General features: G+C 37.1%; 1 protein-coding gene and 1 long non-coding RNA gene across 3 annotated transcripts in view; one reads left to right on the top strand and one right to left on the bottom strand.

Moving 5' to 3' along the window:
* Positions 1-384: 384 nt before the first annotated feature.
* FAM221A (family with sequence similarity 221 member A) lies at positions 385-16,916 on the bottom strand. 2 transcript variants are annotated; one of them, XM_031455054.2, is made up of 7 exons: positions 16,802-16,916; positions 14,463-14,636; positions 11,365-11,555; positions 9,550-9,756; positions 5,580-5,687; positions 2,291-2,373; positions 385-1,519 (listed from the first exon to the last, which is right to left on the bottom strand). In XM_031455054.2, the coding sequence occupies exons 1-7, from the start codon at positions 16,864-16,866 to the stop codon at positions 1,454-1,456; spliced, it is 894 nt and encodes a 297-aa protein (XP_031310914.1). In that variant the 5' UTR covers positions 16,867-16,916; the 3' UTR covers positions 385-1,453. The 2 variants fall into 2 exon arrangements, with proteins under 2 accessions (XP_031310914.1, XP_064343566.1); XM_064487496.1 differs by lacking the exon at positions 14,463-14,636.
* A 106-nt stretch (positions 16,917-17,022) lies between these two features.
* LOC135321684 (uncharacterized) overlaps positions 17,023-17,592 on the top strand; it is a 30,264-nt gene continuing 29,694 nt past the window's right edge. Inside the window, exon 1 of the long non-coding RNA XR_010381658.1 lies at positions 17,023-17,082. This is a non-coding gene — a long non-coding RNA (uncharacterized LOC135321684). The remainder of the gene's footprint in view (positions 17,083-17,592) is intronic.

Here is a 17,592-nt window from a genome sequence, read left to right on the forward strand (position 1 = left end):
ATATAACTTTCAAATATTTAGAGATGTCCCAGATATCCTTGGTTTTCTAACTTCTTCTGTTGTAGTCAGAGGACATAATTTATGATCTGAATCATCTTAAAAGTATTGAGACTTGTTTTATGGCTTAAAATACACTCACTCTTAGTAAATGCTCCATGTGCACTAAAAAAAAAAAATGTGCACAGTAGTCCCCTCTTATTCACAGTTTCACTTTCCAGTTTCAGTTACCTATGGTCAACCAGAGTCCAAAAATATTAAATGGAAAATTCCAAAAATAAACAATTTGAGTTTTAAATTATGCACCCTTCTGAGTAAGCATGATGAAATCCTACACTGTCCTGCTCCATCCTGCCCCTTGCTCAAAGGCAAAGCGTAACACAAATGTTCAAAAACAGGTAAATTTATTTGGGAAGTGATCTTACGGAACCAGAGACAGGGATCATGGAGTGGAAAGCAGAAAATGAGAAAGCTAACATAAGGATTATGGGGTTTACCACTGCAATGGGTGACTAGTGCTCAATCCCACAGGATTTTCTGAGAAAGCTTATGAAAGGCATCTCAGAACTGTCCTCCTAGCAGATAGAAGGGGAGTATTTATCTATTGGCTTCCACCTCCCTAAGAAGGGGAGTATTTATCTATTGGCTTCCACCTCCCTAATAGTCAAGGCTGGTCCCAAGGCATTAACCCACCCATATATTTCATACATGTTTGATGCAGAGGGGTTCCAGTGGGCATCCCAAGTGACATCCACTGTGTCTGAGGATCCCTAGAGAAGAAAGCAAGACAGTAATGACATGGTCCCAAGACAAAGTGCCATCAAATGGCTTCCATATGAAGCTGTCAGAAGTCTGCTTGGAAGTGTTTCATAGCAGTACTAGAGTAAGAGGTGGGCCAAGAGAACTTGAAGTGGCACACAGGAAATGTCAATACACTTATATACAATGCAGAGTTAACAAAACAACTTAAAATTTTATCATTAGATACCACTGGAAGATGATTAAATAATTTTAAAATACAGTTTTTTATTTTAAAACATAAATCAACATTACAAAGTTTGAAAAATTAAACAATTAAGGATTTTAACTGTTTTGAATGAAATACTTATATATTTGTTCAAAACTCTCAATATATTTAATTTTTAATAGCCTAAAAAAGTTAAATTATTATAAACTAAAAACATTTACTGTACTTTAAGGTTTTGACTAACATGAAAATAACCATGTTTGTTAGGAGAGAGGAAAAGTTTATATAAAGTAGTAAATCGTGAATTTTGACAAAAGTGATATAAGGTATTTTCACTAATTTAAATAAATTAAGGGAACATCCAAAAAGACATTTTTACACAATAAAAGAAGTAAATACTTTGAAGGAAAATAAACTGCATTATTATATTTAAATAATTAACAAAAAAAGACACATTTGGACGATATGTTTTAATTTCCCCGGTAGTCTTCATGAAGGTTTTGTAGTTGATGGCAATGCTTTTCCTTTCTGCTTAGCAGCCTTTTCCATTTTTATCTGAAAATTTAAAATATTTGTTGATACAGTAATTTGTAAAACATCCTAAAGAAAAAAAAATGGTTGCACATACCTCATTTGGATTCATGTCTTAATTAGCACAGTTATTAAGCTACTAAATACTAAAGCCAAAATCTGTTGAACGGATCCAACTGTATTTTTTTATTGTAATGTAAGAAAAATATTTAATATGAGTAACTCATACACACAGTGCATAAAAGGAATGTATTGCATCCATGTATTGCCTTTGAACTTCATAGTCAAGAACTTGTGCTCTGACATTGTATTTTTAGTGTTTGAATTCTGGCTAACAAGTTATTTCTTGGGATAACTGCATTTTTAAATTAAATACAGTTTGTTGGGGTATGCAAGCTCCCAACTCCTCTCCCTTCTCCTTTTCCTCTCTCTCAGAGCCAGGGCAGATTTCAGTAATGTCCTAGAGACAGAGAGAGAATGGGCTAGAGGGAAGGGGAAGAGGCAGTCACACACACAGGCGCAGCACACAGGAGAGACTCAAGGAGTGTTGGCTAAACAAAGGGTTGAATGCCCATGACTCACAGAAGGAGCACAAAAGCGAGACCCCCGCAGAGAGGGGACCTGTCAGTCCTGTTTCTCTCTGAATTGTCCTAAATAAGTCTTAAGGCCTAACATCAGCTATAAATAAAGACTTTATAAATTATTTTTCATGATGATCCACAATCAACATATAATTATTCTACAGTGTCTTTGTTACAAGTAAATGCTTAATGCAGATTTTTCCCACAGACTTACCCTTTCCTGGTATCGTCTTTCAAAGAAAGCCATATCATCCTCTTCAGGTTTACTTAAGGAAGAAACTTGACTACTTGTACCTACTAATAAGGAAAAAACATTCTAAGTACAGTTGACTCTTGAACGACATGAGTTTGAACTGTGCAAGTCCACTTACATACAGATTTTTTTCAATAAATCCCTACTACACGTTAAACAGTAGTATATATTGAAAATAACAGTACTATATAATTCTGGGTTGGTTGACTCTCTGGATGTGGAGGACATATGGATACACAGGAACTGTGTAAAGGAAGGGTCAACTATAAAGTTGCATGAGGATTTTCATCTGCACGGGGGTCAGCGCCCTTAACACTGCTGTGTTGTTCAAGGGTCAACTGTAATATGTAATATATTTATATAATTACTAATTCTCCTGAAATGCAAAAAAACAGAAAGAAACCTTTCTTTCTACCTAGTGATATTTTTCTTTTTTCACAGCAGAAATGCTCTAAATGAATCATTGATCCTACTCCCTACCTCTTTTTTAGAAAGCAGAGCATCATAAGACAAAAGTAATTTTCATTGGCAAATATTCTCCAAATACTTAAGTGGTTCATATTAAATAACACTATAACACTAAATATATAGCTATTTCACATAAGAGCACACTTAGCTTTGCTCAGCTACGTTTCACATTTTATAGCTAGAAATGCATGTGACACTGTAACAGATAATGCACAGAAGTAACTATTGAAGGTCTGTACTATGGTATGAATGTTTGTGTCTCCCTGAAATTCATATGTTGAAATCCTAATGCCCAATGTGATGGTCTTCGGAGGTGGGTCTTTGGGAGGTTCTCAGGTCATGAGGGTGGAGCCCTCATGAATGGGATTAGTCTCCTCTAAGAGACCCCACAACCCTTCTACCATGGAAGGACACAAGAAGGCACTGGCTTTCACCAGAACACAACCAGGCTGGCACCTCTGTCCTGGACTCCCCCATCTCCAGAACTGTGAGAAGTAAGCTTTCGTTGTTTATAAGCCACCCAGACTATGGTATTTTGTTACAGCCACCTAAACGGACTAAGACCATATGTGCAGGCAACCACAAGTGATGCTACTACCTGCTTTGAAATTTTTCAAAATAATTTTAATCATTTTCCATGGTATTCATTTTTTTAAAACTTATCAAGAACTAGTTGACATGCTGAAAGAAATTTAAAATTGCTTCAGGAAGGAAAATCTGATTTTCTTTTTTTTTTTTTTTTCTTTCTTTTTTTTTTTTTTTTTTGCTTTCCAATTTTTTTTCCTTTTCCAGTTTTATTAGGTTGAATTATTACAGTTCGACTGCAATATACATTATATTGCATGTAAATACATATATACAGTATACTGCACTTTTTTTTTAGTTTACATATATGTACTGATCATTGTTTCTAAGAGCAGATTAGAGCTTTAGCTTTTTACACTTACATAGTTATCAAAGGAAATCTGTTTTTTTCTCTAGGCATATCAAGCACCTAGTTCCACAGAAGAGTTCACCTTCATCTCAGGTGAATGTCTTGGTTTGGGTCCCTTCACGTCCAAAACAGAATATCAACCTGAACACCTATTTTCATTTTTCAAGCATATGAGTTCACCCTCAACCAGCAGCAGAAAAATCATATTAACTCCAGACACTCACCGCAGAGTATATAATCACACTCTGTCAACAACTATCTAACAAAAGCCTTGCTAAGAAAAACTGCTTAAAATATATGCCATCTATCCATTCATCCGAAAACTCTGGGTCTTTTCATGGATCACACTGGACCGTTTGAGCTAAGCTTCCTGCAAAAATCACCTTCACTGAGTTACATTTTAATGGTATGTTACCATTTATCTGGTAAAATCGGATGTTACCACTTTTATCAAAGGTAAGCATCAGAAATGACCAACCATATGCTGTATTTGCCGGGAAAAAAAAGTTTTTAAGAACCATGGGCCACTGCATTACTGAGGGTCACTACATAGACATCTTTAAAATCTAGCATTGCGGGGAGGGTATAGCTCAAGTGGTAGAGCACATGCTTAGGAAGCACAAGGTCCTAGGTTCAATGCCTGGTGTCTCCTCTTAAAAAAAAAAAACAAAAAAAAACAAAAAAAACCTAATTACCTCCCCTGCCAAAAAAAATAAAATAAAATAAAATAAAATCTAGCATTGGTATAGCTTTCATTAGTACCAAGGAATTCAAGTTTCCTCCTTTCTAATAATGAAAAGTATTTATCTGATCACACATCCCTTTGTGCCTTGGCTGCCACTACACTCAGTCAAAACTGCAGCCTAATGCAGCAATTACATCAACCTTGAAAGCTGACACAACTCACAGATATAGAGAACAAAGTAGTGGTCACCAGTGGGGAGAAGGAAGTTGGAAGAGGCAAGACGGGGGGTGGGGGAAGGAAGAGGTACAAATTACTACATATAAAATAAATTAGCTATAAGGATGTATTGTATGGCATAGGGAATATAGCCAATATTTTATAATAACTTTAATTGGAGTATAACCTATAAAAATTCTGAATCACTATGTTATATACCTGAAACTAATACTGTAAATCAGCTATACTTCAATTTTTTAAAAAGTTGACACAATTATGTCCTTTTCTTTTTGGTTTTGATTTCTTACTTCTATCTACATTTTATAATTACTTCATTGTATGTTGTTTTGTAAGCAGCCTTAGAATCCCTTGTGGAAATAGTCAGGGTACATGAAAAGGTTGTATGACAATACAAATAAAGCAAAGAAAATTCTCATTTTAAAATATTTTTAAATGTTAAATGCCTCATAAATTATACAAATTCCTTCTTCATTGTTTTCATTCTTGTTTTAAATAAAAGAAATAGGAAACTTAAACTTGATTAAAAATTAATTCTATTCATTTTTATGTGTAATTTATAAATGGTAAAACCTTGCTAACCTATCATCAATGAATTACATCTTGTTTGGAAGAGCCTAAAGGATCAAGGCAATTAGTCCACTAGAGGGCTCTCTCATTCCAACATCAAAGCAATAATATGTGCCAGAATAAGGTTTTTAAACTTCAAATTTTTATGTTATCAGAATCCTCATAATTCTCAGATTTAGCAATTTTTCCCAATTAAAAATGAAATTTCTTGCTTTTTCTCAGTGCCTGGCAAATATAAAAGTAAAATGATAATCAAATTGTGGTCATATTGGAGAAAAGAAGAGTAATCTGGAAAATGTATCAATCTATATATTCTTATTTACTACATCCAAAAGTATTTCTCAACTTAATTTCATTACCATCTGTTAGTGTTTCTGGAGAAGAGCTAGATGATGCCTGAAACACTCTGAGAAATGGATGGTCCGTGGCTGCAACTGGAGAGTCTAAAAATTCAATTGAAGGGGCACCTGAGAAGAAAATATGTGAAGAATGAAAATTCAATCTCTATTTGTTAGGACACAAAGAAGTTATTTCACACATGAAATAAATGAGAACCCCATAAGAGTCATTAGAAAAATCCCTTCCATAAAAAGAAAAATTTTATTTAGATTTTTATCTGCCATATAAAGTAAAAGCAAATGGGTAAAAGTATTTCTGCACTTCTCAGAGACCTTTTTCACAGGAAACAATATATATACATATTACACACAAATGTAACTGTATGTCAGCAAAAAATGTAAAACCTTAATATACCTACGAAACATTATCAAAAGCAAGACATCCACAATAAAAAAAAAAACCCTCTAGCTGAAGAGGGCAGAATAAGTGTATTTTTCATCTATTCTTCACTGGGAAACCATCTAAAAACAAATTATGAAAAACAAAGAAAACTTCTTCAATGAAATGACGAAACGTCCGCAATCCTAAACCCTAGACTACAAAGGCCAACTGAAGGAAGCTGCAGAGAAAATCAACAAGTGCTCTGCCTTCTTCACAAACCATCCCCACCCCCATATGCCTACCCCATACCACAGGCAGAGGGAAGGAAATAAACATTTAGTCCTATTTGGTTTTTAAAGTTAGTCCTGTCTTATAATGTGAACAGTGCGGGAATTGCTCAGTCCTTCAGATCCCTGCCCCAGCCCCTCACTCCTGTGGCTTGTGGAAGATCAGAGAAGGGGGCTCAGGTCCAGCCCGGTCCTCTTGCTGTCCTCTGTCTGCTGTGTGCACGACTGATCTTAAACTCTCAAGACCGGCATAAGCTGTCCTTTAGTCTCTCAGCTTGGTAGGGCCTGGCAGCCTCACACTCTCTCACTAGAGGTACAGAGCCCTCCAATGCCTGCCACTTTTTCTACTGAATCCCCCGGTGCTCAGGGGACCCACCTTCAGCCCTGCTCTGGAGTCCCCATTACCCCTTGCTGTGACACATGCCATGCTGCTGCCTCACAGCTCAGCTGCCTTCCAAGCACCCACTGTGGCTACAAATCATGGGCTCTCTCCACATCATAAAGAAACCAAATTCCAGCAAGAGGTCATCTCTGTCCAAGACTCCACATGGCTCACAGAGCAGGTGTCCCTCGGCTCCAGGCTCCCTGACGTCCAAAATCAAGACAAAAACATCTCATGTTTCCTCTCCTCACTCTCACATTTCTTCACTCCACCTTCTCTCAGGGTCTTATAAAGATACTTAAGTGATAAAATAGCAGAAGTCATAAAAAGGCAAAGACACCAACTACTACCACTATTACTTAGCACTGTTCTGAAAGTACCTGCCATTTTGATGGGTCAAGAGTAAGAAGAGTTGTAATATTGGAAAGGAAGAGGCAAAAATATCATTACAGTTGACCTTTGAACAACACAGGAATTAAGGGTGCCAATCCTTTGCGCAGTCGAAAACTGCATATAATTTTACAGTTGGCCCTTGGTATCCATGGTTTCACATCCACAGATTCAAACCAGCTGCAGATCGTGTAGTGCCATAGTGTTTACTATTGAAAAAAATCCACCTATAAGTGGACCCTCACAGTTCAAACCGCTGTTGTTCAAGGGTCAACTGTATTTGCAAAATCAATGAAAGATTTACCTTTAAAATTCTACGATTAAGTAATGATGACTGGTAACAAAAGCAACAGAAAACATTTGCCTTTTTATAAACAATCTAATACAATCATGTATCCATAAAAATTTTAAAATGATTTACATGTGGAATTTAATAAGATAGTTGTAAAATAACCTAGAAGAGAAAATGCACAAATGTATCAAGGTAATCTTGAAAAAGAGCACAAACAGGGAGAATTTACCATACCAAGTATCAAAACACACTATGAAGAATAATAATTTAAAAAAAAAATACTGGCACAAAATAGGCAAATAAGCCAATAGCATAAAACAGAAAGTATAATAGAATATAGTGAAGATAAAGTTTCAAATTATTTGGGAAAAAATGGTGTTTGGATAACTTGCCATCAATTTGGACAAAAACTGAAGTTACAGACACCTCACACTTTCAGAAAAAATAAATTTCAGATACATGAGAAAGTTAAACATAAAAGCAAAAAAATTAAGCACTGAAGGAAAATATATTTATAAAATTAGAGTAGGGAAGGTCTGCCTCCAATCTTTAAAAGCTATAAAGAAACCAAATAAATTTTAAAAAACTAAAAGACAAATGACATATTGGGAGAAAATATCTGCAAAATAAATACAAAGGATTAGTATACAGAATATATAAGAGACTTCCTATAAATCAATGAGAAAAGATAAAAATATAAAAATGAGAAAAGTATATGAACAGACAACACATGGAAAGTAAAATGGCCTCTAAATATAAGAAGACTTTCATCTCACCAATAACCAGGGAAATCGAACTGAAACAATGATGACATTTTCACATGTTAGACTGGCAAAAAAACTAAGTTTAATGATATCAGTGATCAGCATAAATGTGAGGAAATAGGTAAGCTAAAACATCACTAGAGGAAATATAAACAAGTAGAGCATCTTTAGGGGGGAGGGTATAGTTCAAGTGGTAGAGCACATGCTTAGCATGCACGAGGTCCTGGGTTCAATCCCTAGTACCTCCATCGAAAAACTAAATAAATAAACCTAATTACTTCCCTCCTGCAAAAAAAAAAAAAGTAGAGCATTTTTGTAGAGCAATTTGACAGAATACATTAAAATTTCACATGTACATGCACTTCAACCCAACAATTCTGCCTCTCTCTGTCTACCTTAGAGTCAAATTTGTGTAGTGTACTAGGAAGCAAGTTCAAGGATTTGGGGGGCAGGATTGTTTGTAAAGGCAAAAAAAAAAAAAAAAAAAAAGAAGAAGAAACAATCTAAATGCCATGAACAAGAAAATGGTTTAGATAAACTGATACATATCTATAGTGTGGAATACTATGAAAGAGTTTAAAAAAAATAAGTAATTTGTGTGTCCAGATAACAGGCCTTCAAAATTTTTCTAAGTTAAAAAAAAGTAAACTATAAAAATGCATGTTAAGAAGAAAAATACATTATCAACTGATGACAGCAAATTACCCTCTAGGAAAGAATCTGAGGTAAAGAGAAATGTTCAAAGGGAACTTGTTCTTCATTTCTATTGCTTGACTCTTATAACAAGAAAATATTCATCTATATTTATGCAATTTTTGTAATGAAAAAATAAAATACATGCTTACTGTAAAAAAAAAAAAAATTCCACATACATAGAAGTATTTAAAATAGAAAGGAACCATAATTCTTCCCCTCAGTCTCACTCAACTCAGAAGGATCCAGCTACCTTCAATAGTTTGAGATAGCTCCAATTAAATTTTTTCATGTATTACCTTAAGTGTTTATATACGCAAGCAGATATGTGTGTACGTACATGTACAGACACACACGCATGCATGTGATCATACATTACAGATGCAAAAACATGAACATACATGCATGTGCATATACACACGTGGACACAAGCCTATGTTTCCAAAATCAGATGGTTACAATGGCAAAAATTACAGACAATAGGTAATAGGTAAACTGTATCATATCAAATAAAAGAAATGCTATTCAGCTATGACAAACAAAGGGGTTATGAGTTGGGATTTGGGTAAAAGTACTGGGGTAGGAGTGATCTTTTCTTTTGTGTTTACCAATTTTTCTATAATAATCATATATTGCATAGTAGCATTAAACCTTTTTTAAACAATAAAAATCAAATGAAAGAATGTTTTTTGAAAAAAAAACCATGAAGAATTTAAAGTGCAAAACAAATATATGGCTTCACTATTGTTAGCACACATAAAAACAGTATGACAAGCTCACATTTTTTGTATTAAAACTTACCAATTCCACTGTCATCTAATCGTATGTAGCCTTCTGCCAGTGAGCTGAAGCCAGTTAATCCTCCCATTGCTGCATAAGGAACATCTCGTCCCACTGGCTTTCCCTGAGCCAGTCTTTCTTGCTTAGTTTCCACTACTGTGTCATGGGCATATGCAGGCTGACCACAAGCACAAGTGAAGCAGCTATGAAATCCTGAACACTTAGAACCTGAGTCAACAAGATGTAAAAGAAGTTAAAGGTTTTTAAGTATAGATACTGAGATGTCTGCCCTAAAAATCACTTAGCTTGGCCAAAATCACCTGAATCTGGATTGCTCATATGCTGTCCTCTGGCCCCTGTACCCCTTACCTCTAGCCCCTTAACTTCCTCTCAGCCACTGCTCTAGAAAGATGCTAAAGTGGTAAGGGGGTATGCAGCAGAAAAAAAAAAACAAAACTGGAAAAACCAACTAGGACTAAAGGAAACTGGGCTAAACACTGGTGATCCAGGAAATGCAGGCCCTCTCCTCAAATACTGAATTCAAAGTAGGTGTGGTAACAGCCCAGTGGTGAAGAGATAATGCAAAAATGTCTCTATGGGTCAATCCCCCAGGAAAGCCATGTTGGAAGAGCAACCCATAGACACAGAAAGAATGCAAGGGAATACTATTTAACAATAAAAAGGAAAGAAATACTGATGCATGCTATGACATGGATGAATCATAAGAACTATTTAAGTGAAAGATGCCAGTCAGAAAAGACCACATACTGTATGATTCCATTTATATGCTAGAATAGGCAAATCCACAGAGACAGAAAGTAGATTACTGGCTGTCTAGAACTGAGGGGAGGGAGGACTAATGAGTGACTGCTCATGGACACAGAGTTTCCATTTGGGGTGACAAAAATATTCTAAAATTTATTGTGGTGATGGGTGCACAACTCTGTGAATATATTCAAAATCATTAGATTGTACCCTTGAAACGAATAATTATATGGTATGTGAATTATATCTTAATTGCTATATATAAAAAAACAAGCCTTTGAAATAGAGTCCAGAATACACCATTAACAAAGTCTTCACAGACTCACACTTCTGACAAATGTGTATGGGAATCAAGGTACATAATAAGTTTTACCCAAATACTCCCATACTTAGCCAGTAAAACATATCTGTTCCTGCCACTGTCATTAAAAATATTTTTTAACATATTTCATCATAAGACTTCAATTCAAGATACTACAAAAACAACTGGAAAAACTATCTCCTGAAGAAAAATACTGGACTAATATCCTACCGATTTCAAAGGGTTTTTAAGAAGGATGATCAAGAGAAAGGGCATATGGGATAAGGGCTGGAATTTGGATACAGGTATTGAGCTAAGGGTGCTATTGCATATAGTGTTAAAGTCGTCATGTTACATTTTGCTTTCCCCATCAACCTATGTTTTAGGAAATAACATAATAATCTGTTAGCAAATTATAAAAATTTTTCATACTTATAAAATCCTTTTTAAGGATTATTATTCTGTGAATAAAATTCAGTTAATAAAACTTCCACAATTCAAAAATTTGAATTGGATCACATCTAGTGATTCTTTAAAATCTATTACTTATTTGAATTACATGAGGTAAGATATTGAAGTTGATGACAGTGAAGCCTATAAAGAACTCCGCTTCTCCACAAAAATAAAATTTTAGAATAGCTATCCATCAAATTTTTCGTACTTGTTTCATTTTAACAATATAGCTGAATGAAGTTGGCACAGAGACGCATGAAATATTCAATAAAGAATTAAAAGCATCCTGTTCGTGTGCTTATCATAAGGAAACTCACAGGCATTGCAGGTAAAGCCAGGCGCAGCGCTGTGCTGATCGGCAAAGTGCTTGCAGCGGCAGCGAACGGGCTGCGCGCCGTTCAGAGGCACGTAGAGGTAGGCCCTGCAGGGGCAGCCAGTCACTCTGCAAGGCAGACTGATGGGGCGCTGCTGAGGAATCGCTTCAAAGTCCGTTTTATGCTGCTTATACCTGAAAAAAATCAAAGGGAAGGGGGAAAAATGCAGGGATTGCCAGAAATTATAACTGCTATTCTTTTAGATGCAAAATGATTCTTTATCCTTTTCACTTTAGTTTCGTTGTTCTTGTTAGTAAGGTGAAGTACACTCACATGACATGCAGTATTTGTCAACTCTGTTGCTTTGGTAGGAGAAAATCTTCACCCTTGCAGATTTTTATTTTTAGTTACTTAAGAAGAGTTTTCACAGCAATATACAAAGAAATATCATGTAATTCTCATAAAATACTGACCACTAGAGATTCTTTTTTATGGAAGTACAACCCAAGAGCATGAAAAAAGTTCTTTGTGAAAATTCTTCTTACCAAAGTGCATTTCTTAAATTTATTTCCACAGGTTTACTATTTAACATTGAAATAAATTCAATAAACATATATTCATGTAATTTATTTTAATATCATTCAATTTTAACTTCAAAAAAACTTTTGAAACTTTTTTAACTTCAAAAAAAAAGTATCACACCTTAAACCTAAAGCTCTTTGTTAAAATGCTGTACATAATTTTCTCAAATCATTGGCTTCCTTCTCAAATGGTGATACTCAGTAAAATAATATTAAATTTATTATTTTCAATATTATCCTAGATAATATGTTAAAATAACAATGAGATATCACTTTCACTTAGCAAAGAGAGCCAAAGTTTTTTTCTATTTACATATATTTCACAACACTGTCAAGAGTGTTACAAAAGAACCAATCCCATTTAATTATGGTTCAAGAAACATAAAAAGATCCATCCTTTAACCCATTTTTGAAAAATATACCCTAAGAAAATAATTCCATGTATAGAAAGAGCTGTGTGCATAAAGACAGTATCAGCAACAGTACTTACAATAGCAAAATATATACAACATACTAGTAACAAGGGAATGGGTAAGTAAATTACTAGAAAACAGTTTGCAGCTTCTCAGCAGTGAAACCCTTTCTTCAAATAAAATCTTTCACAGAACCATAACATATAATATAGATAAAAGCAGACTTGGTTAAAGCAAAGGAAAGAGCCAGAATTGGAGTCTGTCCTTCCCCCTAACCCTTCCACCTAGTACACCTGAGACTCCCTCACAGTTTCAAGGAAAGCACAGTGAATACCACTGGACTAGCTGGAATATCGAGCAGGCATCCCAAATCTTGTCTACAACCACTATGTAACAATGTGGAAACATTTTGGTGATTTTGTCACGGAAAAGTGGTTCAATATTTATATGCATACATAATTAACAACAAATGAACTATTTCATTTAGTAAGAAACGTAAAGGAAAAAACTACATGAACATAGTAAAACATTAAAAGCTGCCTTTGGGTGGTGAAACTTCTATATTTCTATATATTTATTCCTCATTTTCCTTAATAATGTTTCACTTTTATACTAGGGAAAAATTAACTTAAGAGATCTCACTGAGTGACTGGTACTAAAGAACTTTTCCATCAGAGTAGAGTCTGGTCAGTTTTGAAAGTTAATTCCATGTTATGTAATTACACATAAATAAGAGACTGGCACTAAATGTTTACAAGAATAAATGATAAAACTAACACAAATTTACCAAAGTCCTCTCCAATTCTGAAAGGTATCAACATAACCCTCATCCTCCATTCCTCCACAGTGTTTTCAGTTGGGGTTGCTAAATAATTTTTAAGTCAATCTATACACATTACTCATCCTAGCAACTGCCTTACAACCTCTGGCAAACTGCAAGTCAGTAAATAGCAACTACACAAAGAGTCTCTCAGGAAAGAGCCCCAGAAACTATCAGAACAGGGCGGTTCTCCCATGGTTCCTTTGGAACAGAAAGTTAAACTTGTCACCTAAAACCACGTAATAGTTCCTGTGATTTTTTCCATGAAGCAGCTTTGTCCTTTTGAGCTTGACAACCGTGACCCGTGATAGTCGTAAAACATAAAGTAGAACACGACAAACACTGCCAAATGCCAACCTCAGGTACAGGTAACACACATCAATGGTTGGAGCCTCATGTATGTCCTTTCCTCCATATGCTTTTCTCAGAAAAAGACCATTTGTAATAAAAAGCTGTGTGATTGTTTTTGTTTAAAGAAAGGTGTTTACATACACACACACACACACACATTCACACATACATACATATACACACACACAGTTGACTCGAACAATATAAACTGTGTGGGTCTACTTATACACAGATTTTTTCCAATAAATATGCAGTACGCCCTTAGGATCCACAGGTTCCATATCTGGGCATTAAACAAACCACTGTGTTCCTACTATGTTTATCATCCCAGGTTGGTTGAATGCAAGGACGTGGAATCCACGGATAGAAGGGTTCAGCTATGGGACTCGAGTATCCCCACATTTTGGTATCTGTAATAGGTCATGGAACCAATTCCCCCAAAAGGTGAGTGAGTGGGTGGGTGGGGGTGTGAGTGTGTGGTTGTGCGTGTCAATAAAAAAGTATTCACACAACATGTTTCTTAAAGTATAAAGGGAGATTCGCAAATGTGAGGAGAAATGCTTCTATCTGTAGATTCCCAAGCTGTTCAGTGTGGGGCAACTCAAGTAATTCTTAAATCAGTTCTGACTCTGCTCCCCAGCCTAAATGAAAGACCCCTGTTAAAGCCACAGGAGCACCAATATCTTTTTTTGACCATCGCAAGAGAAGAGGTGCTTACAGTGATGGACTTCATAATGAGTTTTAATAGGATATAATAGGAATTTTAGAATCACAGCAACAAAAAAACCCTTAGATGATTTCTGGCGTATTATATAAAGGTCTGTTTTCAAATGTTTCTCAATTATCACAAATCATGTTATTTATAGAAGGAAGATATGCTCTGTTACAGTGTTATATTTTCTAATCACTAGACAACTTAGTAATAAACTATCTTACCTATGTGTACAAAAACACAGTGTCTCTGGACCCACAAGTTTACAATCCACTCCAGTTGGTGATCGCCAGCTCACAAATAATCTGTTCTGTAAGCGCATAGGTAAGACTTTTCTTTTGTATTCTTCATATTCTTCAGGAGTAAAAAGTTTCCCTCCATCATCCTCACCAACAATTCTACAATAAGAAATACTTCTCTTGAGCCTTGGGTATTTATTTTCCAGGTTAAAAATACTAACCTCTGAAATTAAACTATACTTGTATAGTCAAAGGAAAGGCTGCTTCAGCTTTATTTTTTTACTTAGGTTCATGTTAACAGCAAAATTACACACAATGGTAATAAAGCTTTTGCTCCCCATATCAAAGAGGATTATAAAAAAGAAAGTCAATGAATTCATAACATCTGACTTTATGGATCCAGTTTTACCACTGGAGAATTACCACATATTCATCTCAATTTCTCCTGTGATTCTGAAGCAAACATGTTCATTCTTCTCATTAAAAGCTGGAGCCTAAACTGCTAAAAATTCTAACATTTTCCTCCTTTAAAAATAGTAACCCTACCCCCCAAAAAGTACAGAGAACATCAACACAGAAGACAACATAAATACTGTCCCTATCTGACTTCAAACCCTGACCAGAAGTTTAAACTAAGGTGGGACCCACAAACACCCTTGGGTCTGCACCTGCTCAAATCCCCATTGGTGCTGAGAAATCAGGTGCATCCTTGTTTAATTCCAGAAGTAGGATTTCAAAATTTTACGGGAAAAAATTAAGCCAACACAAATTTCTTAAGAGATTAAGAATTGGCTTCCCTGGAGGAAAAGGAAGCACAATTAAAGCATTTGTTCAAAACTGAAGAAATCTCTTCTTGAAAATACACCCTTTAAATGTTATGAAAAGTGTTGTTTGCAGAATGCTACATAATTTGGGGCCAATTCATACCTTTTTCTACTTTCAAGCCTTTAGCTGAGGTAGGTAAGATCAACTCAGAAGCTATGAATCATCACAACCTTCCTCATTACTTAAAGTAATTAGATACACAATAGTTTAAAAAAAAGGGGGGGGTAATTTTATTCTGAGATAAGTTTTGGGTCATTTCACTTTATTACAGCTACCAAGAAGTATACCAACAGGTACTAGAAAGACATTAAGACCAATGCATATCTATCTTAAAAGAAAGATCATTTGCATTTAAGTTCTAAACCGTGCAGCTCAAACTTTATTTTATTTACAGAATCCCCAAGAGGTCTAGTTCAAATGCATATTCAGATAAATTATGTCTGAAGTGGGTCTGGTGATGCTCCCAGGTGATGCCTACACGGCTGGTCCATGACTGCTACACTTTGAGCAGCAAGGCTCTAACTTTTATAGAGAATTATACCAGACTTGTTTATCTTTGGAAAATAATTTCCTACCAGACCCTAATATTTTCTGGGCTAAGCAAGAGACTACAACTAGAGGCCCACAATCCACATACCTAAACATCTAAGTATCTAACTTGCCGGTCAACACCAGGGCCCAGCAACCTGCTCCCAGAGAAAAGCCCTGGAGATTTGGAGGCTAAAAGAGCCGGCTCTGCCCCAGGTGAAGACTGGATGGAAGCTGTTCTGGGTACAGGGCTCCTGGAGTTACCTGAACCAGGAATGAGGCCTGACCCATTAAGCTTCTCACATTCACTTTTCTGTCTTAGAATTAACAGGTATTTCTAGGCGTTACCCAAAAGTATACCACCTATATAGGCAGTCGGAGGAAGTGCAGTCAGCTAGGAACCCGTATGCCCAAGTGCTGTGGGGCGACTGCCTTTAAGCAGAGGCAGGTACCATCAGCCTTTGTCAGGGTCCCAGAGAGGGCTAGGGGCGGCTGAGCGACCAGTATGGGAAGAAGAGTTTCTCCAGAACCACCGAAACTACACCAGTCGGTGTAGTTCTCCTAAAACCAGCACCTCGGGATTAGGAGAACGTTTGAAGTTCACGACTAAATTTTAAATCTGCTTTTATAGGCCCCGAGCACTCAATACGCGACTTACAGTGACCATTTAGAAAAAAACAATTGGATATCTTCATAAATCTACAGTTAATAATCCTTGAAAGGGGTCAGAACAGGAGACCTCTTAAGTCGCCCCGAAAGGCATTTATTATAATAGACCTGCGTGTCATTACAATATTTAATTACAGAAAGAGGAAACCTGAAGCCAAAGTAAGCCTCCCCCGCCAGCCCGGGAACGGATTCCGGGAGCCCCGGCGAGACGGCGCCGGGCCCTTCCCCCGCCACCAGCGCTCCTCTGCGAGAGGGACCGAGCTCGCCACAGGCATCCTCGCCCCGCGGAGCCGCCGCCTCACCTCCGGTACTCCAGGTACTCGTCCACAGCCGCCGCACCGCCGGGGGGCAACGTCAGCCGCTCCATGGCCGGAGGGGAACCGAGAGGCTCCCTCGCCGCTGCGGCCGCCCCAGCCCGCCTTGCGCTCGCGAGCCGCCCCGGCCGGCCGCGCCCCCTCCCGCCCGCCTCCCGATTGGCCGGGCAGGCGGACCGCGGTGACCGCGCGGGGCGCGCGCTTCCACCTGGCCGCCCACGCAGAGCGCCAGAAACCAGGTCTCCAAGTTGAGGCTCGCCGCTCATCAGGTGCTGTTTACCACCCTCCGCACGCCTTGCCCCCGTCACCCTTTCTCCCTGGTCTGGTAGGTCTCCTTGTCAGATAACGATTGCCAAGGGAGTGCAATGCCTTGCATATGATGGACGCACAGAATATGGCTTAATTCTTCGTGCAGCGTTTTCGCTGGTTGCGAGAAGGTTCTGGATAGTTTGAGGCCTGCCTCATAATCGCCAACTGTGTTTTCAGTATTGGCGTTTAAAAATGATGTAAAATTGGTAGTGCTCAGTATGTGCGTCCAGTTCTGTTGTCGCTATAGCAACATATCCTTCAAAGAAAGTCAACAGCAGGTTCAAGGGGGAACAAGTAGAAACAATCTAAGATTTAAAAAAAAAAAAAAAACCTTTGGAAATATTCGCCACAAAATCCTTTTTAAAGTTGAATTACCATGCGTTTGGTAATTTGGTTTAGCAACCTGGAAAAGAGACAGGAAATCTATCATTATACAGAAGTCAAACTCTGAGGCTCTCTAGAAATCATCT

This window comes from Camelus dromedarius, chromosome 7 (genome assembly GCF_036321535.1).
Source record: "Camelus dromedarius isolate mCamDro1 chromosome 7, mCamDro1.pat, whole genome shotgun sequence".
In the NCBI taxonomy this organism is placed as follows: Eukaryota; Metazoa; Chordata; class Mammalia; order Artiodactyla; family Camelidae; genus Camelus; species Camelus dromedarius.

What these genes read in the sequence shown, in the direction of transcription:
- FAM221A (XM_031455054.2), bottom strand. Translation starts at nt 16,866, where the DNA reads ATGGAGCGGCTGACGTTGCCCCCCGGCGGTGCGGCGGCTGTGGACGAG. An exon ending in GAGTACCTGGAGTACCGGAG is followed by an intron (nt 14,637 to 16,801) that starts GTGAGGCGGCGG and finishes TTCTTATTGTAG; the next exon opens with AATTGTTGGTGAGGATGATG. An exon ending in TCCAGAAACACTAACAGATG is followed by an intron (nt 2,374 to 5,579) that starts GTAATGAAATTA and finishes TTTCCTTATTAG; the next exon opens with TAGGTACAAGTAGTCAAGTT.